Source organism: Panicum virgatum, chromosome 2K, assembly GCF_016808335.1.
Source record: "Panicum virgatum strain AP13 chromosome 2K, P.virgatum_v5, whole genome shotgun sequence".
In the NCBI taxonomy this organism is placed as follows: Eukaryota; Viridiplantae; Streptophyta; class Magnoliopsida; order Poales; family Poaceae; genus Panicum; species Panicum virgatum.
Window position 1 is genome coordinate 44,350,338 of NC_053137.1, and position 25,575 is coordinate 44,375,912.

At 50.1% G+C, this 25,575-nt stretch overlaps 4 protein-coding genes across 6 annotated transcripts; 1 reads left to right on the forward strand and 3 right to left on the reverse strand.

Moving 5' to 3' along the window:
• Positions 1 to 7,013: 7,013 nt before the first annotated feature.
• On the reverse strand, positions 7,014 to 10,367 carry LOC120679219 (transcription factor bHLH30-like). Its single transcript, XM_039960762.1, has 2 exons — positions 9,705 to 10,367; positions 7,014 to 7,994 (listed from the first exon to the last, which is right to left on the reverse strand). Exons 1-2 carry the CDS (start codon positions 10,146 to 10,148, stop codon positions 7,395 to 7,397), a joined length of 1,044 nt encoding a protein of 347 aa, XP_039816696.1. The 5' UTR covers positions 10,149 to 10,367; the 3' UTR covers positions 7,014 to 7,394.
• A 5,013-nt stretch (positions 10,368 to 15,380) lies between these two features.
• Positions 15,381 to 17,822, reverse strand: LOC120679229 (NAD(P)H-quinone oxidoreductase subunit L, chloroplastic-like). Its single transcript, XM_039960772.1, has 5 exons — positions 17,584 to 17,822; positions 17,380 to 17,457; positions 17,164 to 17,271; positions 16,922 to 17,016; positions 15,381 to 15,904 (listed from the first exon to the last, which is right to left on the reverse strand). Exons 1-5 carry the CDS (start codon positions 17,731 to 17,733, stop codon positions 15,775 to 15,777), a joined length of 561 nt encoding a protein of 186 aa, XP_039816706.1. The 5' UTR covers positions 17,734 to 17,822; the 3' UTR covers positions 15,381 to 15,774.
• A 1,014-nt stretch (positions 17,823 to 18,836) lies between these two features.
• LOC120679253 lies at positions 18,837 to 21,110 on the forward strand. Its single transcript, XM_039960803.1, has 7 exons — positions 18,837 to 19,000; positions 19,391 to 19,660; positions 19,768 to 19,823; positions 19,924 to 20,002; positions 20,112 to 20,250; positions 20,349 to 20,462; positions 20,567 to 21,110. The coding sequence occupies exons 2-7, from the start codon at positions 19,467 to 19,469 to the stop codon at positions 20,756 to 20,758; spliced, it is 774 nt and encodes a 257-aa protein (XP_039816737.1). The 5' UTR covers positions 18,837 to 19,000; positions 19,391 to 19,466; the 3' UTR covers positions 20,759 to 21,110.
• On the reverse strand, positions 20,454 to 25,524 carry LOC120679235 (fructose-bisphosphate aldolase-lysine N-methyltransferase, chloroplastic-like). 3 transcript variants are annotated; one of them, XM_039960782.1, is made up of 6 exons: positions 24,892 to 25,465; positions 24,765 to 24,798; positions 24,424 to 24,635; positions 24,087 to 24,209; positions 23,553 to 23,957; positions 20,454 to 23,463 (listed from the first exon to the last, which is right to left on the reverse strand). In XM_039960782.1, exon 6 carries the CDS (start codon positions 23,075 to 23,077, stop codon positions 21,428 to 21,430), a length of 1,650 nt encoding a protein of 549 aa, XP_039816716.1. In that variant the 5' UTR covers positions 23,078 to 23,463; positions 23,553 to 23,957; positions 24,087 to 24,209; positions 24,424 to 24,635; positions 24,765 to 24,798; positions 24,892 to 25,465; the 3' UTR covers positions 20,454 to 21,427. The 3 variants fall into 3 exon arrangements, with proteins under 3 accessions (XP_039816716.1, XP_039816726.1, XP_039816730.1); XM_039960792.1 differs by having other exon boundaries at positions 23,094 to 23,463; positions 24,765 to 24,793; positions 24,892 to 25,524; XM_039960796.1 differs by having other exon boundaries at positions 23,094 to 23,480; positions 24,765 to 24,793; positions 24,892 to 25,471.
• Positions 25,525 to 25,575: the final 51 nt, after the last annotated feature.

Consider the following 25,575-nt stretch of genomic DNA (forward strand, 5'->3'; position numbering starts at 1 on the left):
CTTAATGGCATGGATGTGTAACTAGTTGAAAAGCAAGGGGAAAAGTTATTAGCTTTCACAGATAACTGAATTCTCAAAATATTCTACACATGTACATATATAAATATTGCAGCAGGTTTATAATTTATGAATATATTAAATAGGATTTAATTGTTCAGCTGGATTTTGGAGACAGTAGTCTCAATGTCCAAAACAAATAACGGTGAATATTCTCATACAGAATGGTTGGATCGATCCAATCTATTTTCCAAGTATATATGAGGTAAAATGGTGTTGTATGTGCTTTTATCTTAACAGCTGATCTTGGTGCTGGGACCTGCAAGTTGCAAAATGATCAAAGTCACGCAAATGAATGAATAAGATCTGAATGATGAAACCCAATTAACTACCAAGTATACCCCCAACCAAAAATGAATTAATTATTTACACATTATTCTGGCCTCTTGAAAACAAATCTTCGAGTTCTTGTACTAGCTTATTCTTTCGTTCATAACCATGCAAGTAGCTATGCTAGATAAAAGAAACCTTTTAATTAGGGATTATATATATTCGTGAATGATTATCCCTTTTGTTATTTGCCTTTTCCTTTGTTATGTTTGTCCCAGCTGTAATTCAAGTTATATATTGCCATTAACTACTATATGAAAGCTTAATTTTTGAAGGTATATACATATGATGCTTCATGCACATTGTTTATAACTCATGTTCTAGAAGAAGGGGCCGGGATACCTCTACCATTAATTCATGTGAAACAGAGACGATGTCCTTTATGAACTTTGATGGGACTCCACTTCTAGGTTACTACCTGGCTGCTTGAGAGCAGCATATATGTGTGCAATAACCATCTAATAGCTTGAAGCAAAATCAACCTTCTACAGCTGATGATCGAGCAGGGGCAAAGATAGCATGTCTTGGCATGGATCGGCTGGTCCAGATATTCTTAACCCTGACCTAATTTGATCAAATAGTGCATCTCGATCATGAGCTCGATCATGTTAATTCAGACTTTCAGAGTGCCACCATAAAATGGTGGAAAGATCTGAATTTTCCACACAACCTGTTACTCCACCAGGTAGTATATATATAATTAATGGCTGTGTGTGGCATCGAGAGCATCGCCTAGCTTAATTCTATATAGTTTACCTGAAGGCACGCATGACAGTCCTCCAGTCATGCATCTGCTTGTTTACACGCTACACGTCATGTAGCACACACCGAGAATTGATGTGTACGCACTCAGCCACTCACTGCATGCACTGCACTGCACGCACGTCAGGCAGCGGCCAACGGTGACACTAGCTCCTACCACCAGCTACGCTCTCCGTAGCTGTTTGCGTAGCCCCTGTTACCGCGACAAGAAGATATTTTCAATATGAGTAGGGGGTTGTTGCAGCTAGCACCTCGAGCTATAGGGTCGATCTCTACTAGGCATGCACAGATGGCTCGGCTTGCATTGGCTGCTGCGGTCTTGATTTGATCTCGGCTTGCGGCCAGCGCAGTACTGTTGCAGTGGTGGTGCTCGATCGATCGATCTCGCCGTAGCGCACGCACGCACACAGCTCATGAGCAGCTCGATCGCCGTCGTCTCGGGAAATATGCTTTTGCCCATCACCACCAGTACCACCGCGAGGGATCGGAGAGAAAAGCTAGCTTGCTACAGCTGCTAGCAGTTTGATTATCATTCAGAGCAGGTATTATAGAGCCAGCGTGGTGGGCTGGGAGCACAGCCGCGTCGGAAGAATCATCGCTGGTGGAGAGAGAAATGAAGAGAGAATGTGAAGCGGACGTCTCACTAAATGCCGGCTTCCAGCCGGCGGATGCGCGCGCATGCTGTTTCGATTGGCCGCATGCGCTGCCCGTTAGCTGCCGCTACCGCTGTAGCCATAAATGCTCACCACGGTGGCGTTCTCTCCGCCGGCTGCGGGCGCTTTTATTAATCTTGCTCTCATGGCGAGGAGGGGGGGCATAGCAGATAGGCAGAGCCGCCGCCGTGAAGCGCGTGGGTGGATTGCCGGCCGGCCTTGGGGTTGGGGGAAAGCCCGGTCTCCCGCCGCCGTGCGCGCGTACGGGGTACGGTGTGGTGGAGGAGGGGGTGTGCTGTGTGTTGCGTTGTGTCGGCGCGCGCGCGGCCTATATAACCACTGCGTTCGGCTGGTGCCCTCTCCCATCCCTCCAGCTCTAGCCACCAGTCAAGTAATAGTATTTTTTCTCACAGCACTCCAGCTCCAACCTCCAACTCCGGCCTGCCGAACGCAGTAAACAGCTGCTGGACCCTAGTAGGGCGCCTGGTGGACATGGCGACGTGCCTAGGGCGTAGGCTCGGGCGCCCCGTGTCTTCTCGGCAGCTGCACCTTACTATTTACCGGCCTCTGATCTCGTCTCGATCCCCCTGCACGGCTGCACGTAGTCTCCGATCGTCGACCAACTGGCAGTCGTCGCAGTCAAAGTGTTGAACACAGCAAGCAAGACCACCAGCTTGTACCATTTTTCGATCAATATAAAATTAATACTATATATTCGCCTTCGAGACTTGATTCCATACCCTGCTGGGCTAAGGGCAAATCAGGCCTTATTAGGCGCTTTACATTGGTTATTGTGTGCACTAGTATGGAAGTAACAAGGTCCGAATGAAGAAAATCTAGCAAATTTTTGTGCGTGATGTGCTTTTCTTCTTGTTGGTGGGGTACCTCTTTTTATTTCGATGCCCTGAAATCCGGCGAAACAAAAGTTACACACGCATGCATGTTTAATGAAGCAAAAAAAAGTTCACTATAAATAAGGCTTTCATACTATTAATATTTAATGTTTTTTTAATTTTCCAATATATAGTGCTCTCTCCATTCCTTTTGTGAGGCGCACAGGCATTATTACAGGATGCAAACCATCATAATCTTCATTCATCCAAGAATTAGTTCAAACAGCACGTTTTTTTAATTAGCATCTTTCAAACAGTATGCTACTATGCTGAGCATACAACTTTAGCACCATTTGTAAGGAAAAAAAACATATGTCGACCTACTTTGCTTTAGTGCCGCTTAGGAAAAGGAAAACAAACATCTGACACCCTTAATTACATCCGTCATTCACTAGTAATTAAACCAGCACCACCTTAGAGAGGGAAAAATGAAAAGCAGTACTTGTCATTTCTACATGCAAAAAGACTTCTTATCGTCCGTTCACCTGCGTACACGGTCGCGTACGTCGTGCCTGCAGCTGAGCTGACTGGCGGCCCTAGACTCGCAGTACGTGCCGACGGGACGCCCGGCCGGCCCTGCAGCTGCTGCACGCAGGCAGGCGCGCACGTCTTCATGTGTTCGTACGCGCGCGGCAAGCCGCTGCTGTGTGGCGCGCGGCCGCCAGACCAGGCCCGGCACCCACCAAAATCTCAAGCACTGACCTGTGAGCTGTGACCGCACAACGGCCTCTCCGTCGGAGCCGATGCTGGCCCATGGTTCACTGCCTCAATCGTTGGGGCCGCTCCCAGGCCCAACTGTGTGGCCTTTTGACTGCTCGCTCGATCTTTTCTCCCACTGATGCGGCCTGTTGCACCAGTGACACGCCGCCGACACGGGTTAGTCAGCTGATTCGCGCGCATTGTGTGGGATACACACGCGCTGAAAATACACTTCATACCTACCTATGGATTTGGAACTGATATTGAATATTCCTCTAACCACGCGAAGGCAGTCAGATTTCTGGGCATGGCACTATGAAAAACAGAGGTGTTTTCGGTTAGATCAGCGTACCGGATGCTGGTTAGTAATCGGGAAAAAAAGGACGGATTGGATCGAGCACAATGCGGGCATGTACGATATAAGAGCAGATCAAAAAGATTGGACAAACCTATGGGCAGTAAAAGTTCCGTCGAATGTCCGGGTGTTCCTGTGGAGACTTGCCAAGCAGTCTATCCCAACTGGTGATGTAAGACACCATAGGAACATGGCACCAAATAACAGCTGCTCGATTTGTGGCTGCCAAGATTCTTGGAAACACGCGTTGTTGGAGTGCAACATGGCCAAGTGTGTCTGGGTACTGCAACGAGAGGAAATTCTGGAGGTGATAAGCCAAGCCCAACATGATGATGCACGTGGGTGGCTTCATGAAGCAATAACAGCTCTTTCTCAAGAGGACCTTGTGCGACTAGTAGTGACGATGTGGTCGATATGGCACACAAGGCGGAAAGTAATTCATGAAGACATTTTCTAGAGTCCCCTGTCGACTCACAGCTTTATAGAGCGATTCATTGCGGACTTGAAGCTAGCTACACAGCAGATTTCCTCAAAAAAAAATCCCTAAAAAAAGCTACACAGCAAGTGGAACAGAAGGGACGAGCGCAAACTTAGGGAGGCGCGGCGCCGGCTCCACACTGGATTCCACCCCCCCTGAAGGTAAACGTAGATGCTGCTCAAGTACTGTGACAATGGCTACAGTCGTGAGGGGCGAAGCTGGCCGTTTTCAGGGGGCGTCAGTGGTCGTGATACAGGGGATCTCTGACTCAGAAAGTGCAGAAGTGATGGCATGCAGAGAAGGGCTCACTCTTGTATATGAGTCATGCTGAGGAAAGTTAGAATTGCAACTAGACTGTGAGAATGCAGTGAGGAACATGCGAAGACCTGGGATGGGCTATCACGGCCATATCATCAGGGAGCTCAAGGAGGGAATGGCAAGTTTCGAGAAGGCAGAGGGAATGGCAAGTTTCGAGAAGGCAGAGATCGTCCATGAACATAGGGCTTCAAAATTTGATGCTCACTAGCTGGCCAAAAGCTCGATGTATGAGTCATTAAAAAGACATGTGTGGCTGTTATTTCCTCCTAATAAAGTTTGTACCAACTACCTTAATATATGAATAAAACAGGTACCCTTAAAAAAAACATCACCGGCGCGGTGCAGTCTGCTTCCGCGTCCTTTTCATGGCGGCAAAACATTCCCCAGAGGCGGGCCCCCACGTGATCCAGCGCCAGTGCAAAGCAGGGGGGTGATGCCCCCGACGTGAGACCAATTTTGTTAACTCGCAGAGAAAGCAGCGCACGCGCACGAACGGGAGGAAACCTACCACCGCTCCAGTGGCGGAGCTACGTGTCGGCAAAAGAGGGCTATAGCCCTTTCTTGTCCAAATAAAATTACATAGGTATATACAAAATTGAAATATTGAAGGTCTATTTTGTGTGCATCAAATTATCCAGCCTGGCAGCCACGCAAGAAGTTGCAGACAGAACGCAGCATCGGAGTGACGACCGCATCGTCGCTTATGCCTCATCGCCTCATTAGCCCCCTACCGCCCCCTCCCCCTAGTCTGCGGTCTCCATCATCTGCTGCTCGCCTGCCTCCGCAGCGCGGCTGTGAGATGAATCAGACTCCGGTTGTTGCAATCCACCAATTCCAATCAATTTGTGGTTCATCCAATCACTAGAGCCAGCCACCTATCAAGGACAGGCTTCTTCCTCCTCGATTATTAGTCAGGGAAAAATATCCCCTACCGCTCATTTCTAGCTCTGCCACTGCACCGCTCCCTCAGATCGGCCGGGTCGGTCGTTTTGCCCGGATCTCCCGGTCGTGCTACTGCCACCGCGCCGCTGCGTGCGTGCGCGCGCGTGCGACCGTGTATATGTTGTCGTCGAGCGGCGGCGCTACCGCACTACTAACACTCCCTCTCCTCTCATGCTCGACGGCGGCCGCCACTCATGTCGTGTGGAAAAAAAAAAGAAACACAATCCCCTGACCAGTTGACCTTGACGACGCTGCCTGCTGGCTGCTGCTGCGTGATGTAACACTTTTTTTAACCACACACCTTTTGACCGTCCCCGTTCTCACACGCCTAGGTGTTCGTCCATGCGTCGCCGGGCAGAGCTGTCGACCGAGGCAGCCCCTGTATCGTCGGCTACAGTACTGGAGTGCGCACTCGCGGAGCTAGGGGCAGCGGCGCACCGATGGGCGATGGTCCTCCGCAAACATCACGCGCCGCCGCGCCCAGGCCCAGCCTCTGCAACTAGGCTGCTTTGTTGCCTCGTCTGTCATTGGGGCTTCTGATTTTGTCCGATGCGGTCCTCTGTGTCACACAGAGCACATGGCTGAAAGCCCCGCCCCAGCAACATCTAAAACGAGACAGCATCTGGGAAGCCTGATCACGGGACAATTAAGAGGCATTACAAAAGAAAACTTGTGACCCTAGATGGCATGGGGCATGGGACTGCTAGAGCAAAATGACAATCTTTTTTTATAAGGGCTAGATCGATTTTATAAATTCAAATAGTTTGACGGGATATATAAAACAAGCTCAAATTCCATTCACGGGGTAAACGGGAGTTTGTCTTGTGTAAAAAAAAATGTCCTTTTCTTTTCCTTGTAGCAAATGGAGCATCCTCTTACGCTTGAATTTAGCTTGACTTCGTAGTTTCATAACAAACTTTAGGAGTTTAGGGTGAATTCTAAACAAATGCATCTTCTAAGAAGAGTTTATAGCTGCACATTGTGTGCACCTTAGTTTAAAAGGAAAAAAAATGTAGCTTGACCAATTGTTCATCATAATTTGGTAATTTACGAAATTTGGCTCTTTTAAATCCTAATGTGCCTACCGATGGAGGGAGTAGTACACTGCATCGATGTATCTTAACATTAAGTAGGAGCGAGTATAATATGAATTTTGGGTCTAGCTGTCTAAAAGTGGTCTCTATCAAAACAAAATTACACTAGATGGAAATTCACATGCCAAATCCAGAAATATTGCTTGGAAATGACATGCGTACTTACACCTAAACTAGTGTAATTCACAAGCTTATTATATCATGCATATCTGAAACCAGGCAAGAATTTTACATCGTCAACATTTTGTTTACTTGTACTTGTTAAAGATTTCACTGTTTCTGAATCAAGCGAAATCCGTGAGCATCAAACAAAATATGATGCAATTTACACTCAAACATGCAAAGTGTAAGTAACCCAAAAATAACAGGGATTTGACAGCAAGAAAATGCTACGGAACCAAGAATACTTCAAATCAAAAGGGGAAAAAAACGTGTACCACCAATTCCACCTTGCATTATACCCGACCGAAGAGAGATTGTGCATTTGTACACCCATATCACCTTTTCCCCAGGACATGCCAATTCAGTAATCAGGTACCATGAGAGCATGGTTACATACATGAACATACAAAGGGATACATAAAACGCTCCCTCCTGAACCTCCCTTTCCCATCATGCTTGCAGAGGCATGCACTGATGCACCCACGCCACCATTATACCCTAAAGAAATTAAACCACAGCAACAAAGCTTGAAACGACTGCTAAACTGGTACCACTAGCTATGCTAAATAACTCTGCATTCCCATGCGTGCATCCATGCAAAAGCATAACAAACAGCATGATGAACGAAGCAAGCTAGCACAAGAAGCTAGACTACACGCACTGCTCCTGCACGCCGTAGTTCACGCGCTGCCTCTTGATGCTCCCGCCGCCACCGCCGGAGGACGACGTGTCGCTGCTCGCCGTCCGGCGGTCCATCACGCCGCGCAGGGCCTCCTGCACCGACGCGATGCACTCGTGCCTCCGGTGCGACGCCGCGCGCCCGTGGCCGCCGTTCGGGCAGCGCCCGTCGTCGTCCTCGTCTTCGTCGTAGCCCTGATGATCATCTTCCGCTCCCTCGTCCGCGGTGATGAGGAGCACGCTCCGGACGCGGCCGCCCAGCGTGGTGATCTCGGCCCGGCGCGCGCGCATCCGGAGCGCGGCGAGCGCCCGGACGATGTCCGGGATGAGGTCCGGGCGGTCCTCGCAGCAGAGCGACGCGCGCACCACGAGCCGCCCGGCCCTGTCGGCCGCCGCGTCCACGGCCAGCTCGTCGGCCTCCGTAGGCAGCATCTGCGCCGGCCCGGCGTCGCCTTCGTCGTCGCCGCCGCCGCCCGCGACGGCGGCGGCCGCGGCCACCATCATCGCCGAGGTCTGCCGCTTCAGCTCCTTGACGTGGTCCAGCACCTCGGCCAGCAGCGACGCCTTGTCCGTCTGCACGCACGCGCGCGCGCGGCAACAAGCAGCACATACAATCACACCAGAGTGGAGCGGATTAACAACGAGCAGCGACGACAGTATGAGCATTGACATCTCACAAGAAGATCAGAATGAAGCAGCATGATGATTAGTCTCGAGTAGTTAGACCTTGGAATAGGGTGGCGCACTCACACTAGTAGAATCATCGAGGCCCTGTTTGGTTTAGCTCTAGTACTACTAGCACACAATTCCCGAAAAAAGAATCTTCAATGCATGGAGTACTAAACGAAGTTTATTTGCAAAACCTTTTCACGGATGGGTGTAACTTTTCACGACGAATCTAATGATAGTAATTAATCGATGATTGGCTACAGTGATGCTACAGTAACCATTCTCGAATCGTGCGGTCAAAAACCTCATTAGGTTCGTCTCGCGAAGTAGTACAGCGCTGTGGAGTTAGTTTTGTAAATTACCTTTATTTAGTACCTCTAATTATTGGTCAAAATTTTGTGCTACTTGTGCTATTTTCATCCAAACAGGGCCCGAGTGTGTGAGCGTGGAGGAAAAAAAAAGGGCTTGCAAGAATTGCGGTGCAGCTTTTTCCCCCCTCTGCATTCTCATCTGCTTTTATCTGGAGCTTTTTACACTAGGCAGGCGCTTGTAGGAGGTAGTGTTGGTGGCCGCGTGTCGTACGGTCATGCATGCTATGTAGTATATACCTGCTCTGACACAGCGCATTCATGCCATGTCGCGCCGGGGTTTGCTGAAGCCGATCGATCTCCCATGGCCTGTTGCCCAAGCACAGGAAGACACAGCGGCTTCGGCGTGTGAAAGATTTCTGCTGGTGCTGCATGACTCCTCGATCAGATCGATCCTGCCGTGTCAGGTGTTCGGCAACGCCGCTCATGTGGCGCGCGTGCCGCTTCTTGCCCGGGCTACTGCCACTAGCCCACTAATAGCAACCACTTCATTTTTTTTTGCGAGGACAACACTTTAGTTATAGTTAACACTAACGTTTATCTTATCAATTATATATATGTGGACATATATGAATAATATATGTATATATAGTACTACTATACTGGTGCTACATATATGTACTTTTGATCCTATATATCCCTGGAATGAAAATTATAGAATCTATACAATTAGTTCAGCTCATGCATGCCATCGTTAGGTGACAAAAAGAAACCTTAAGCCTAGCAAAGTAGATCCTCTTATTGGAAGCAGCTTCATGTAATGATGCAAACTACAGCTTTTCTCAAAGCTAGATATAAGCTCTACGCGCAAGTCAAATTGATTCAAACTAAGCTTTATCCACCTTTCTAGTAAAAGACCTAATCTGTCAAAATAGGTGTAGCCATATAGTAGTTCTCATCACCACAAAGCTACTACTAGCTAGTAGTTTCCCCTCCTCCTCCATTCGATCTAGCCAATCAGCAGCCATGGTTCTTATCTCGCTGTGTTCTTGCAGTGTGTGATATCGCCACACAGTAGCTAGCTAGGATCATGTATTGTCCGTAACTGTTCCATTACGGATCTACCCACTTCGTTCTTAGTCAATCTGGTGCTTCGATCGCGTCATCCATAATGACGACGACCCCCGAGGTCTCGAGTTATTGCTTTGATGTCATTTTTATTAAGTTTATTAGATCATGGGGACGCGTATATGGTGCTCTTGGCGATTAAAAGCTCGGCGTGAATAATGATCCGACGATTGATCACCTTAGTGGTGTTGGGGAGGAGGCTGCGGAGCCTGGCGAAGTGGCCGTTGATCCGCTGCCGGCGCCGGCGCTCGGCCTCGCTGTGGCTCCGCGACGCCGCCAGCGCCTTGGCGTCCGTCATCTCGCGCGCCGTCATCCGCCCCAGCTCCGCCTGCAGGCTCCCCAGCAGCCCGGACACCACCGCCTGCTTGCCGCTCCCCTCCGCCGCGCGCTGCTGCTGCTGCTGATGATGATGATGCACCGCGTCGAAGCCGAACCCGAACACTCCGCCGTGCCCGAGCCCGAGCCCGCCGGCGACGCCCACGCCGCCGTCGCAGGCGCCGTAGGCCCCCATGGCGCCGAACCCCGCCACGGCCGGCTCGGCGAACGGCGCCGCGCCGAGCCACGGGAGCAGCTGGTGCGCCGCCTCCTGGCTGCCGTGCTCGACGCCTCCATCCCACATCATGGATTGAGCCTGGGCGCTAGATGTTGCTACTGGCAAGGCGATCTTGGAGTTCTTCTTGGCTCTGTGTGGTTGGTGGTGGTGTACTGGCGATGGTGCCTTCCGGTTCCGGTTGCTCTCCCTCGCTCGCTCGCTCTCGATCAAATGGGCCGGCGTCGCTTTTTAAGCCGGGTGCTCGTGGCCACCGCGCACGGCGACGGCTTTGTGGGGGGTGGCATTTTATCGAGCCCTTCTGGCGGCCGCGGCACGGTAGTGGCCGAGACGGCATGCGAAGAAGCGAGCCACCACCCAGCCAGGGGCTCGTGTACGGCACTACACTAGTCAGGGGGCCCCGGCCTCCGGTCTTCTAAAGATTTTTTTTCCAAGTAGATGTTTCATGGTACTATGGTGGTAGGAGTATATGCTTTGAATGGAACAGGGATGTAGGGACTAGAGTTCAGTTGTCACGATTGCTGCCTATGGCATGTAGGACTAGCAATAGTACATGAGGTGCAAGATCCGGTGTTTTTGGAAATTTTCTTTCTTGGAAAAAAAGTGTTGTGGTCCAGGAAATAAAAAAAAAGTGTTCTTCGAGGTTTCTTTCATGCTCTCGTAGTCGTAGCTTTGGATATTCTGCTCCTGAAAGTTCAGTGTGAATAAAACTTTGATATGGAAGAGAGTACTAATAAGGAGCTAGACATGAACGGTAAATCTTGGCTACCATGACGATGCAACGGTGTACTGTTCATGTCATGTGGTGGCAATTTAAGAGAAAGCCATCCCCCTTAATGTGCTCGCTAGGCTCTTTGTGCCTTATCTTATAAGGCCTTGTTTAGTTGTAAAATTTAAAATTTCAAATCTATCATATCGAATGGGAATCTTACGTGAATATAGTATTAATAAATCTAGACGATATAAATAACTAATTGCATAGTTTGCTTGTAAATTACGAGACGAATCTAATAAGTCTAAGGCCAATCTCAATGGAGTTTAATGGAGAGTTTCATGACATTAAATACCATCACATTTGCTGACATGACAAAAAAAAAGAAGGATGAAATTTCATGGAATGCGAGGAGAGTTTTATCACCATGAAACTCATCTGACACAGTTACCTAGTTCTCATCTAGATAACTGTGCCCATGAAACTCCCACTGAAACTGGCCTAATTAGACTATGGTTAGACACTAAATTGCTACAGTAACCATGCGCTAATGATAGATTAATTAGGATCATTAAATTCATGTCGTAGTTTACAGAGGAATTCTGTAATTATTTTTGTGATTAGTCTATATTTAGTCCTTCATACGTGAAAAGATTTCATTTCAAAAAATTTACATTTCGCAACTAAACGAGGCATAAGTTATATATAAACATCAAGGCCTTGTTTAGTTGCAAAATCCAAAGTTCCAAAACTATCACATTGAATGAGAATCTTACATGCATGGAGTATTAAATCTAGATGAAATAAAAACTAATTGCATAGTTTGCTTGTAAATTACGAGAAGAATCTAATGAGCCTAATTAGACGATGATTAGACACTAAATTGCTACAGTAACCATGTGCTAATGATAGATTAATTAGTCTTAATAAATTCATTTCGTAATTTACAGACGAGTAAGGTAATTAGTTTTGTGATTAGTCTATATTTAATACTTAAAATATGAAAAGATTTCATTTCAAAAAATTTACCATCGCAACTAAATAAGCCTCAAAGTTCAAAAGACAACAATATAGTACTTGTAGAATAGTAATATTTTTACAATGCTTTCTAATGTGTAAGTCATCTGCTAAAAATTGTTTTCCTATCTGTACACTTCTTTCGATGAGTTGCTATTAAGATGGTATAATATTATATATTTTTAGCTTCAAATTGTATAAGATTAAAATTCAATTTTTAGATTATCTAGGCCGAATCTTAAAACCCTCCGCCACTCCTAGCTGCTATCAGTACATTAAGAAAAGCCGTTATCATCTAAACTAAATTATACTCCTTTTTGCTATAACTAAATTGGTTGGTTTAACGGCACCGCGCGGCTCGATCAGCAGCAGCAAAATGAGTTTGGCCACGTTTGATTCCCACCCTGAAACTTTTCTCGCAAAAAAACAAATGCATGCATAGAGTACTAAACGAAGTTTATTTGTGAAATTTTTTATGGATGAGTGTAATTTTTCGAGACGATAATTATGAAAGTTTTTTATAATTAAATCTCATTTAATACCTCTGATTTGTAGTCAAAGACCAAACACCCTTGACCAAACAAGGCCAAAAACTCGCCCTGAGGTCGCAGGCTGCTGGATGGAGCAGCTGCCTTGTCAGGTTCGGAAGCGGAAGCCGAGCCACCACCGAGCCTGCGATTTGACAATTGAGGGGGGCAGTTTGAAACCTCCGGGCGTGACGGATCCGCGCGGCGGCCGTGGACCCGACCCAGAGGCAGCCCAACCCCACCACTGCGCCCCTCGCCGCGCATAAAGCCGACCAGCGCTGCGGAGCAGTCAATGGAAAAAGGCGGCCCCCGCTCCGGCGTGCCGCCGCCGCGGGGAACAGCGCGGCGCCGCTGCGCGCCCACCGCGAGCGCCCTCCTCCTAGCCCATCGGCTAGGCCACGCAGGCAGAGAGAGGCCCCCTGCCTAGGCGCGCCGCGAGCGAGCCAGCCGAGCCGCCGGTTGGCCGCGGGAGCAGCAGCAAAAGGCGCACGTCTCGCCCTGCCGCCCTGCCGGGTGGGTGATCGCGCCCGCCGCGGCGCGGGCTGCTGCGTGCGCGCGTGATTGTGTCCGCCCGCGCGCGGCCTTTCCTTTTGGCAGGGCCGAGCAGCCCACGCCGGACGCCGCCGCCCTCCCTCCCCGGCCGCGCGCATCGCGCCCTCCCTTTCCCCCTCGTGGCGTGCCCGGGCGAGCCGTGCTGCGCGCGCGCGCGGCCCGAGGCGCGACCGGATGATTGTGTTGTGTCCCGCGGGCTGACACTGCCGCTGCGGGCTGCCGCCCCCGTCGCGTCCGCGACTGCCGCGGCAGGGCACGCACGCACGCTCCCTGAGGAATATCGCCAACCGCCGGGACGCGATGCGTGGCCGAGGCCGAGGCCGAGGCCGGCTCCGTTGGCTGGCTGGCTGGTTAGGCTCGGTGCCCGATGGATGGAGAGAGAGCTTGCCTTGGAAAGAAAGGGGAAAAAAAAGAGAAGATGGCGCTCGCGAAAGGCGGCCGGGTCGGGGCAGAAAGTTGGGCTGCTGTGCGCGCGCGTAATGTTGTTGGTCCTTCTCCTGCTGGCGACTTTTGCTCTTCTTTTTGTCCGAACTCGAACGCGTGGCGTACCGCATCTTGTCAGTCAGGCGATCGAAACACTGGCCCGTGACGCTGTCGAGCTTTTTCCTCGTGCTCGGACCTGGCCGGAATAAGCCGCGCCGTCGAGACCAGGGATTTTTTTACCGACCGCCGGGACCGAACCGCCGGCCACCGGTTCCGGTTTACCGGACCGGTTACCGGTAAAAACCGGCCAAACTCAAATTTGAATTCAAAACCCATAGTTATACCGGTTTCGAACATCTAACCGGCCGGTTAGACCGGTTTACCGGTCCGGTTTGACCGGTAACCGGTCGGTTTAGGTTAAATTCAAATTTTTTTCTTTTTTAGTTTAAATTCAAATGCCCGCAAAGTATACTAAATGAATGTTTGTATAATATGTTTTAGCCTAAATGAACCCTCCAACTCTCTTTTGTACTACTTTTACATTGTATTTGTATACTTTTGTATGCATGTTTTTTTTGTTTAACTTCAAATGCTCGCAAAGTATACTAAATGAACGAATATTTGAAAAAATTTGACACCATTAGATTCGTCGCAACTTGAAATATTTTTAAGAATTTTTTGGGATTTTTCCATATTTTGAAATTCAAATTTAAAATTTGAATTTGGGCCGGTTTGAAACCGGCCGGAACCGGAACCGGTCCGGACCGGTTAGACCGGTAACCGCGGTTACCGGACCGGTTCCGGCCGGTTTTTTTAACCCTCGAGACTCGACTCGTGCTCACATTTGGGGGCGGTGAGCAGCAAATGCTAGTGACAGAGCCCAAGCGCTCGCCCAAAACCGCCATTGGTTTGATCGGTTTACACGCCGTTTTCCTCCACACTGGTGTGGGAGGTTTTCGGTGAAGAGCGTCTGCGATTTTTGAGTGTGGGCGGTGAGACGGACGGGACCTGACGGGATGGATGGTGGATCGCATCGTGGCGTACAGTGCACGCCATCGAGCGGAGCCCTCTCCCTGTCTCTCGTGTGTCGTCTCGTCTCGAGCGCGCCGGCCGGGGGGCCCCGCGTGCGCTTGAGATCATCGCCACGCCATTATGACGCGGCGGCTTTCACCCCCTTGCTCCTCCCCTCCCCGACGGAACAGGATTTCCTAGAAAGCGTGCTCGCCTTTTCTCGGCCAAAAGAGAGAGCGGGGCGGGGGCATCAGAGGAAAAAGAATCACGTACGCACCGGTGGCATCGATTGTTTACTTGAGCTGTGCACCAGCAGCGCTACGCGCATGTTACGAAATTATAATGCCCGTAGGTAGCCCCGGCGCCCATCCATTATACTAGTACGCTAAAGATCTATTCCTCCATCTCAAATTATTATTAGTCTTTTTTAATTTTTCTAGGTGGATATTTTTTTTCTATACATTTATATATATGTTTATGTCTATGTCCATAGTAAAATCTATATATATCTACCCGTAAAAAAAATTCATATACCTAAAATAGCCAAAATGACTAATAATTTAGAACACACAAATGAAGAACTGTATAATGCATACAGGAGCTTGCTAATCTGACCCGTAACAAAGAGTCATGTAAGGTGCTACTTCAGATAAATCTATTATACTTTGACTAAAACTTGTAGCAGTTCGATTCTTTTAGAAAAATATACAACCGCAATATTATTTGATAAAGAAATTTTGATGGTTTACACTCCAACCGTTTGTCTAGATTAGCAAGCTCCTGCATTCTAAAGTAGTATAAGACTAGTCTCAGTGGGAATTTTATGGACATAGATACCTAGATTGAGAACTAGGTAACCGTGCAAGATGGGTTTCATGATGATGAAACTCTCCTCACATCCCATGAAACTCTATCCTTCTCTCTTCTTGCAATGTCAGCAAAATTGATGGTATTTAATGTCATGAAACCCTCCATAAAATCTCCACTGAGATTGGTCTTAACTAAGGCAGATAATCTTGATAATAAATTCAGTAGAGACAGTGTCTAGAATATACTCCTAGATGAGGTACAACATGTACTAATATAATTCAGCACGTTCCCGTGACCAGGAGTGGAAAGCTCAAGAAGATCATGAGCCTCAGGTGAGCAGTACATTCCGTAGGGTCTATTCACCAATAAACATAGCCCGTTACTCACCGTTGGGCCTAATCTTTTCTCAAGCACAAAGTATGCTTCGACGCCTGTGTGTACTAGTACTGCACAAGAGAGAGAAAAAAAAGCACGGTCCTTCCCCTTTATATGCAACTGCAATGACTCGAGAGTCGAGTCTACAGAGTCCCATTCCCATGTACTAGTACTAGTAATGAATTGTGATATTGTTTTTTTTTCACACATTCAGGTAAAGAAATGTCTTGCTGCGTGCCGTGACGAGCCTATACGAGTGCAAGTATTGTGTCTAGGAGTCTATAGGCGGGTATCTGTCCTTGAACAACGGCGTGCCCTCCTTGGGCGTGGACCAAGGGTACTTCATGGTTGGGTCCCTCGGGAACTTCCTGTAGTTGACGAATGGCGCCCAGAACATCAACCTGTAAGTACGAATCATGTATAGCCCGTTAAAAAAACATGGAGCTGAAGCTAGTCTATCTTTCCTCCCTTTTGGCTGTATGTAACTGAATTTAGTTTTTTTTTTAAAAAGCTGAATTTAGTTTGTAATAGAAATGTAGATTGCCAGGCAAGACAACGAAAAGGAAAACAAAATGTGAATTTTTCTATGAGTGTTCACTGGTTCGGCTGTCTGACAGTAACTGATGGGATGGAGCACCTGAAACAGAAGTTCCTCCCTTGCTTGTCTTTGCGGCTAGAGCCAATAGGTTAGTTAGGTTCAGACCCACTACGTTCTTAATTCCAGACTAGCAGACTCATTTTGGTAGTAACCCAAAAAATAAACACTTTGGATGTCTGTGGCTAAATACGGGATGTTTGCTTTCTATTGGTCCCAAAAGAATTGGAACATATGTTTGTTTTGTCGCAGTGAAACAGTTGGAGTAGGAAGGCGCCACACTATGGCCCGTTTGGGAGGGCTTTGGGAGGGCTTCTGGAGCGGCTTCACGGGCGGCTCCAGGTGAAACCCTCCCAAACGTTTGTTTTGTAACCGGCTTCACGTGTAAAGTCGGTCCTGAAGCCATCGGCGGCTTACACGGGCAAGGTGAAGCCACGAAATCGTGGCTTCACGCGGCTTACACATCAATCTAACAAGTGAAGCTGTTTTGCCAAACATTTTCTAAAACGGCTCCAACTCCACCAGAGAAGCCGCTCCATCTGAGGAGCCGGAGCCGGAGCTGTTTTTGAAAGAGCCGGAGCCCTGCCAAACAGGCCCTGTATACTAGTACCAATAAACAGAATACTCCTATGTTGCTAGTGCTCCAATCCCTAAACAGATTATATGCCACAAAAAATATGCATATTTTAGAATGAATTACCTTAATACAATACCATGACTAGATTCTAGAAGCTTTATCTAAGAGATATTACTTTCATCAATTGATTCGAATCTGATATAGAGGAACCACTTCCGACACAGAGCAAATATACAGTGCACTCACGCGGGGTAGAAGAGGTAGGTGAACATGAACTGCAGGTACGTCTCCGCGAACTTGCGCTTGTACCACCTCGTCCTCATCCAGTTCATGATCAGCGGCTGCACGAACAATAACAGCACCCAATTCAAAACGCACAAACGCTACTGATGAGCGACGATCATCCTCGAAAACGAAACGAACTCGCTTAATTCGCAACCAAACTAGGAGCTTTTGATCTGCGAGTAAGGAGCAGCAGGTTCACGCACAGGGCAGACGAGGAAGTAGACGAAGGCGAACGCGGCGATCGGCGGCAGGATCCCCAGGAGGTCGATGTCCTCCTCCCCGGTCACCGCCAGCGCCGCCGGCGCCTCAACCTGCAGCATTCGCAGCGTCACGTTTCGGTTCTACGGCTCGCATCCGAGCAAAAGCCCCCCCGCAGGAGGGGGGTACGGTGTCAGATCGAGCGAGGCTCTCGCACGTACGGCTGCCCAGACGGCGCCCCACTGCAGCGCCGCCGCCAGCCTCTGCAGCGGCGAGTTCTCCGTGGCCGGCGGCGCAGGCTACGCGCACACGAACGAAACAAACAAGGGGTCGATCAGTAGCTAGCCCGGACCAGGCGGCACGAATGCAATTCAAGCTGAGAAATGGGTGGGAAAACGCAAGCAGCGGCTGCTTGCCAGTGGAACCTTGCCGCGGAGGAGGCAGAGGAGCCTGGACCTGGCCGCGCGCCGCGGCGACGCCGCGAAGGTCGCCTTCCGTTTGGGCACCTGCAGGACGCGCGGCGGCGAGGAGGCCGGGGCGAGGACGCGCCATGAGGCGGCGGCGGCGGTGTCCATGGATCGGCGGCCGCGGCGAGGTTTCCCTTGTGGGCGGCAGGTATGCGCGGCGCTGCGGGCCTGCGGCGTGGCCGGTGGCGCCTTATCCGGATTCCGGATAAAGGCAGCAGTTGGATTGTTCGGTCGTCCGGCGGCGAGGAATGCAGCGCGCCGGCGCCGTCGGATGTGGATCCAGTGGACGGGGGCTGCCTGCCCGTCACCGGATGTAACTTGTGCGCCCTGCTGGTGCTAATGAGCTGCGCTGCTACAAAACCAAATCCCGAGATTACCCTGATCTGCACAGCGAATCCGAAATCCCCTGACCCCTGAGGTGATCTCTGGCAAAGGCGCCTCATGCGGACTGAAAACTCATCGCTGCCTGAGACGCTGACGGACCTGGGCGGAGTAAGAAGGCGTGATGAGGGCGAGCCGTCGAGGTACAAAGTTTACTGCAAGCATAGGAAGAGCAAGCAACTTTTTGGTGTCGAGTTGACATGTCAAGCGAGCCCGGGGCGGGCGTGCAGCTTGCGGTCAGGAGATGCATCTCGCGAGGAGCAGAGCAGAGGCTGCTGCAGCTCTGCCGGCGCGACAATTACCGATGGGAGGCGCTGCCGGCCGTGGGCGAGCGTGACCTGACACCTCCAGGTTTGCCGGTCTGCAGGCACAACGTTGCCACTCCGTTGCACATCCTTTTTTTTTTTTTGAAAGGACTCCGTTGCACAGCCTTTGCTTTCACTGGAAACAGTCAAACAGGTTCTTCACTTTTAGAGGATTCATTCACTTTTTATCCAGGCAGGATTCCCTGGAGTCTGGCCTATTATTGAGTTCAGCCTTCTTCTGGTTTCAACATTTCGGCCCGTCACTTTGATGGGCCGACCAAGATAGCCTGTCGCGCTATCGGCCCATGGGGCCTCCCGGCACCGCCCCGCCGGCGGCGGCGCGCGAACGGGCGGGAATATTCGGGCGGCACGAGAGAGGCTGCCCCCGCTGGTGCGCGCGCGAGCGAGGGAAGATCCCCTCGGAATCGGCATCCTGCGCTCCCATTTTCTCGGCGTCTCGCGGCGCGGCGCGACGCCGTAGAATTCGAAGTTTCCAACCCACCACCACTCCCCCCCTCCCGGCACCACGCGAATGCCTATTTATCGACCTCCTCGCCGGCCGTGCGGGCAGCCAGCGACGACCGACGGCGAGGTGCGGGCGGAGACCACGCAACGGCGGCACGGCGCAGGCCGTTCACGTCCCGCGGCACTCTCGCCGTAGCTAACGGCCTAGCGCCTGCGGTCTCACGGTGCGCCTCCTACAATCCTACCATAGCACTTCTCCCTACGTCCCAAAAAAAAAACAAGTCATTTTAGAATTCAAATTTTGTCTAAAAAGCAAGTCATCCTACACTATTTGGAAAGTACATATGTATGTAAAACTCAGTTAGTGCCAAATATGAAAAATAATTAGGGGCAAACATTGTCATTTTACATTCATTTCATGCTCCTGACATGGACAGCTAGCACACACAGCACCCAGCTTGGCTTATGACAACTTGTTTATCAAAGGACAGTTGGTTTATCAATGGCTATAATTTTTTTTGAGAGAGATGAAAGTTTATCTTGTGTAGCAACCTTCGAAATTCTTCATGAGTGTTGTTCAAAGTTGGTGGTAATCAACTGCATCTTATCTGCAGGGCAAAGGGCGTAATACATATCGATTGCTCCGTTCAACATACCTGCTAATAAACGGGAAAGCACGACTATATATACATGATAACACAGATGGGAACCCTGAATAATGGTAGAAACCGTTCTGCCGTCTTTGATGGCCTCTACGGAGTACAGCTTTGGCGCTCGTCGCCACAGTCGGCACAAATAAGTGAGGACGAAGCTCCACGAACCACCGCTCTAAGTGTGGAGTCACTCCAGAAGGGTGGTAGAACACAACAAAGGCTGCTGATCCGGTGAGCAAAATATTTGCAGCAATGAACTCAAAACATCCACGGCTCATGCCTTTTTTTTATGAGCGGTAACAGCTGGCTCATGTCTTCTTCTTCTTTTGTAACTGCAGAAGACTATGGCAGCACAGGCCTTCTTGCTTGAAGCCCATCCACTGCAGTATTACATGTACGGCAACTTCCATCAGTACAAAAAACTTGGCAACTGCTAATCCAATATGGCAATATCGATCTACCTTCCACTAAATAAAACGTTCTGTTTTGAGCAGGTGACAAGCATGCTGGCGAAACTATTGCGAACGTTGTCACCTCTCTGCCCTTCATAGTGCTTGGACTGCAGACTCCAAGGCAAGGCACTTCCTGATCCTAAAGCAAAAGACGCATTCTGCTTTGTTTGCTGGCAGCAGAGTATTAGGCTATAAGCACTCTACTAATAGGCTGTGAAATGATGCTGCAGGAAGAACTTGAACACTGCTATTTATGCGAATTCGCTGGTCGGGGTAGGAATAGCCTCGAGCTTGTACCATTCTTCCATAGGAGAAATCCGAAAGTTTCTGCGGTGGGCCGACTACACTATGATCGCTACCACCACACTGGTAAGTGAACACATCCTTTGCACTAAGGATAACTATCATTGATAAGACTGTCGGGATGTGCATATCATGACATGATGGCAACTATGTGTTTCATGCAGTGTCTATCAAGAGCACTTAGGAATGAGAACCCAAGATTACTAATGGCAGCATCAGCGTTGCTCCTGCCGTTTCAGCCATTGATGATTTCAGCTGTCCACACTGGATTGATGGAGGCAAGTAATTCAAATTATCCAGCGTATCATTTCTAGATTAAAGAGAACTCTTCAATAAACAACAGAACAATTTGTATGTAAATCTAACGATTCCTAAATGTCAGGTTTCCTTTGCACGAAGGGCATCAATTGAACCAGACCTCAGGATGGCACATAACCTGCACAAGATGTCATCTCTGCTGGGAGGTGCATTGTTCATTGCTGATGATTGCTTCCCAGACACTCCCTATATCCACGCTGCATGGCATCTTGCCGCCGCAATTGGCATCGGCACATGCAACAAGCTTCTGGAATGACACTGCAAACGTTCCTGCTGATATCAACGAGTAGTTGATTTCAGTGTTATCCGGAAGTTGGAGTGCATCCGGTAGCAACTTGTCGACAATTAAAACAGTAAATACCATATGTCTATATAGGAGAGGAGATTGAAGTTTTATCAGGTTGATGTTGGATACTGTTTTTCTTTTTTACCTCTCATAAAAGAGTTGTAGGTAAGGGTAGATAGGTGTCTAGGTTAGCTTATGTATGTATTTCTGCTAGGATTTTGCATTGATTTTTCATCATTATTGTGACAATGAGGTGAGCTATGGTAGGGAGTTTTCACCACAGAATAAACATGAAACAAGAGATTTCTAGTTGGAGTTACAATATATTTAGCTATAACTGTTTCTACCAATTTTACCATGTAAGTGCTACAAAAAAATGTAAAGCAATGGATGATGTGTTAACCTGGAAAGGAACAACAGTGGTGCATTAGTATCACAAGCTGACCTGAAGGTGGTGAAGATTGTTGCAGACAATCCATTTGGCCATCTATACCTGAAAATTTTCCACTGCAAGCCTCATACACTGCTGTGATGATAATGTTGACTTAACACCTGATGATCAACTAATTGCTTTGCTTGTTCGAGTACAGTGGCTTAGTGCGTGACTAAGGTTGTGAGTCACTGATCAATCAATTGGGTTTATGCTACGACCATGCTGGACTCATTCTGATTCACCCAGCTTCTTCCAGCAGGCTTCTGTGCATTCAGTGTGGCCACTCTTTCCCTCGCCATCCGAGCCTGCTCCCACTGTCCGATGCCAGCATACATGTTGGATAGAAGCACAAGGTGCCCAGCTGCTCGTTCTGGCTGCAGTTCAACTAATCTATCGGTCGCTTTGGCTGCAAGCTCAAGATTACCCTCCCTTCTGCATCCGCTCAGTATTGCACCCCATGCACCCTCATTTGACTGGAATGCCATTTTTTCCACAAGCTCAAGTGCTTCGTGCAATTGTCTCCAGCGACAGAACATGTCAACCATGCATCCATAGTGCTGTATCTCTGGAGTAATACCATAAACTCTTTCCATGCTCTCAAAGTACCGCTGCCCATCATCAATCCTCCCTGCGTAACTGCACGCCCGCAGAACTGCGAGCAGAGTTGCACCATCAGGACGCTCCTGCATTCTGTGGAACAAATCCAATGCCTCCTGGGCACGACCATGCATTGCAAGACCTGAGATCATAGTTGTCCACGAAATGGTACTCCGCTTTGGCATCATCAGAAACAAGTGGAGCGCGTCCTCCACTGCGCCACACTTCACATACATATGGATGAGAGCATTGTCCAGCAACACTGTCCTCCGCTGCCTTCCTTCCCAGTCCACGCGTGCATGCACCCACCGCCCAAGCTCCAGGTCACCCAGCTCTGCACACGCTGTCAACAAAGCAACCATGGTCACCGCATCATCCTTGACCCGTGCCTTCCTCATTCCCATGAACAGCTCAACAGCCTCCGCGGCCCTCCCAGAGTTTGCGCACCCACCAATCACCGTCGTCCATGCCACCGCGTCCCGACAAGGCATCTCATGGCCAAAGAACCGCAGCGCGGCGTCCAGCTCGCCGCACAGCACGTACGCGGCGAGCATGCAGTTCCAAGCGGGCACCGACTTGCACGGCATTTCGTCGAACACCTTCCGGGCGTCCCCAAGCTGGCGGGCCGACGCGTACGCGTCCACGAGGCTGGTCATCACATGCCCGGACGGGGCGAGCGCGCCGCGCGCGAGGGCGTGCGCGTGGAGGGCGCGGCCGTGGGGGAGCGCCCCGGCGCCCGCGGAGGCGAGCGCCGCGAGGAGGGTGGAGAAGGAGAAGGCATTGGGGCGGAGCCCGTGGCGGCCCACGAGGCGGGAGAAGAGCGCGAGCAGGGCCGACGGCGCGGCGCCCGACCCGGCGGCGGCGCGGAGGAGGAGGTTGGCGAGGGTCGGGGACGCGGGGCTGTGCGGCGCCGGCGAGGCGGAGAGGAAGAGGGACTCGGCCCGGGGGAGGTCGGCGCCGGCGAGGGAGAGGAGCTTCGCGAGGAGGAAGCGCTTGTGGGTGAAGCCGTTGAGGAGGAGCTGCGCGTGGAGCTGGTCGAGGCCGCGGCGGGCGGCGGAAGGGGAGCTCGCGCGGCGGCGGCTGAGGTGCTGCGCGATGAGGTAGAGGCGCTGCTGCAGCGCGCGGGAGTACGGGATGTGCGGGGGCAGGTTGAGCGGGAGGAGGGCCGCGCGGCGAGGGCGAGGGGGATCGCTCGGCATGTCTCGCCGCGCCTCTTGAGAGAAGACGTCCACTTTGTAGTTAGGTGAATATATGACCATGATTGATGATCACGTATTCTTTCGAATGCTGATGATGATTCAATTTTTCTCAATCTGTTTGCTGATTATGTCACAGAAGTACACAGACCATTTTACCATGCAATTCTTGACAGTATCAGAATGCATTTCTTGCAGTAGCGCTATTGGACAGATAAGAGTAACAAAAAAAATCTCTAGGTCTCCCAAAAAATAATTTCACCATTGTCACCGACTAAACCAAGATCCTTGAGTCTTCTTTCCTGGTAGTACTCTAGGCCATCCAATTCCTCCTCCCTCTGTTTGAAAATATCATCAATCTGCTGCAGTACTTTCTTTTCGCCGGCCCTTACTCCAATCGCGATTTTAAGTCTTGGCTGCAAATTTTCCGTTTCCAATAGTTCTTCATCCTGAATATTCCACGCAGCTTCATAAGATTGATTATGAGATAGAATAAATAAGAAGGAAAGGAACAGCAATACCAAGTTAAGAGGCAAACCTCTTGTATTGTGGTGTGATAGGCACCAAGGGCAGATTTGCAAGCATCTCGCATGACCTTGCATATTGATTCCTCATTGTCAGGACTGACTGGCTGTTCAAGGTGGCCCCAAACTGAATTCCTGAAGAGTGCTTCCAAGAGAAATGCATCTGTTCCGCCAATGCAAAGTAATCGCAGGTAAGTAATCATTTGAGGCGGAAGGGGTTCATTGAGGACGATATCGAAATAGGCACTCTCCCCCAGCCCGTTTAACTCTGCAATGTCAAGCTTGTCTCCGTAAAATGGATCAGATTCAGATATCTCCAGGGTCACAGTATATGAGTCCCTTGATGGATTTGATTCGATGAATCCATAGTCAAGTGCCAGTTCAGCATTACTCTTGTTCAGGTCGTACTGAATATATATCTGTCAATGCAAAGCTCAGTTATAAATTGCATTTCTTTAGCATTTTCACCTGAAACATCCAATTTTGTCTATAAATTCTGAAAGCCACATAAACACCACACCTACTGCAGAAAAATAGTACATCTGTACCTGTTTTCCAGATTTAACGTCCACTGGTGTTCGCAAAGAGAACATGACTTCCCTACCAAAAAGGCCCTTTCCTTTGATCTCCCAACTGGACCCTTCTGAGGTAATATCAGCACTGTGATTAACCTGATTTGGCAAGGTGGTGAAACAATTATAAAAGAATGCAGTCCCAATTTTCCAAAAAGCACCGTCAAACTGAAGTTGTTCGATCTTTTGACATGGTAATTTAATCAAAGAAATTACAGGAAGTCAGGAATGTCCGTTGCAAAAGTAAGTAGGTTCGCGGACTGCTGGACGTAAACTAGAAAAATGCTGATATGCTTCCATTTTGAGAACTTACCAGATCAGCAAACGGTATGAGAGCAAGCTTATCTCCACGGAGCTCTGGAAATACCCTGGACCTGAGTATTCCAAATGCCCATAGGAAATCATCAAATGTTATGGTACCGGGGAAGAGGTCCTTGTTTGCATTTATGATCTCAGCTTCAACGCTTTCAAATTCACTCTGCACATAGTCTTTGACACCCATTGTTGTGCTCAGTAATTGTGTTCCTGCAAGTGACAGAAGCACGGAGTTGATACAGCAAGCAACGAATCCACCAGAGCTGCTGGAAATTACAGAAGAAAACGCATGGATTCTGGTCTTAAAAAAATGCATGGATTTTTGCATTGCACACACACCTTGTATCTCTAGGAGCTCTTCTTCTGACCTGCACTGGAGGCACGAAGCACCATTCGAAAGCATAAGAACGGCGCGGAAGAACCATTTCAGCAAACACACGGAGGGCTACCAGCGCAGCTCACTCACCAGAAGATGGTGGAGTCGGTCTGGCGCGGGAGGATGGCGAGGTAGGGCGCCCACGGCGAGTCCGCCCCGCGCGCGACCTCCCGGAGGAGCAGCAGCGCGACGGCGACCCACGGCCGGAGCTCCCCGCCGCCGCCGCACGCGCGGCCTATGTCGGAGGCCGCGACGGCGTCCGCGTCCATCCAGAGCTTCTTGGGCACCTCCGCGACGACCTCCCCGCGCGGCAGGTCCCGCGCCGCCACGAGGCCGAGGCCCTCCGGCACGGCGGCCGGGGAGGCCTTCCCCTCGACCGCGCCGTGGGAGGAAAGCCACCGCCGGAAGTCCTCCAGCGCGGCGGTCGACGCTGCCGCCGCGCTGACCGCGCGCGCGCGGGGAAGCAGGCGGTGGGACCTCGACAGCACGCGGAGGCGAGGAGGAGGTGGTCGGAGGGAGAGCAGACGGTGACGCGGCAGGAGGAGGTGGTGGTGCTGGGATTGGAGCGCGGCCATGGTCGTGGTGGCGCACGGCCGGGGAGCGCGGGGCAGGCTGCGGCGAAGGGGATAGATGGATTTGGACGACCACGACCGTTGGTTTCGTTAGTCCTGGCGGGAGTGGAGTGGATATGCTAGCGCAGCCTCCCTGGCCCGCAGGATGTGCCCAATGATTTTCGGCAGCGGCGACCAGCGGCAGAAGGCCTCCCAGAAATCC

Excerpts from the sequence above, each read along its gene's own strand:
- LOC120679219 (XM_039960762.1), bottom strand. The coding sequence starts at position 10,148 with ATGATGTGGGATGGAGGCGTCGAGCACGGCAGCCAGGAGGCGGCGCAC. Across the intron at positions 7,995-9,704 it reads TCCTCCCCAACACCACTAAG|ACGGACAAGGCGTCGCTGCT; the intron begins GTGATCAATCGT and ends GCGTGCGTGCAG.
- LOC120679229 (XM_039960772.1), bottom strand. The coding sequence starts at position 17,733 with ATGGACACCGCCGCCGCCGCCTCATGGCGCGTCCTCGCCCCGGCCTCC. Across the intron at positions 17,458-17,583 it reads TCTGCCTCCTCCGCGGCAAG|CCTGCGCCGCCGGCCACGGA; the intron begins GTTCCACTGGCA and ends GTGTGCGCGTAG. Across the intron at positions 17,272-17,379 it reads GGGGCGCCGTCTGGGCAGCC|GTTGAGGCGCCGGCGGCGCT; the intron begins GTACGTGCGAGA and ends CGAATGCTGCAG.
- LOC120679253 (XM_039960803.1), top strand. The coding sequence starts at position 19,467 with ATGATAACACAGATGGGAACCCTGAATAATGGTAGAAACCGTTCTGCC. Across the intron at positions 19,661-19,767 it reads CAACAAAGGCTGCTGATCCG|AAGACTATGGCAGCACAGGC; the intron begins GTGAGCAAAATA and ends TTGTAACTGCAG. Across the intron at positions 20,251-20,348 it reads TGATCGCTACCACCACACTG|TGTCTATCAAGAGCACTTAG; the intron begins GTAAGTGAACAC and ends TGTTTCATGCAG.
- LOC120679235 (XM_039960782.1), bottom strand. The coding sequence starts at position 23,077 with ATGGTCATATATTCACCTAACTACAAAGTGGACGTCTTCTCTCAAGAG.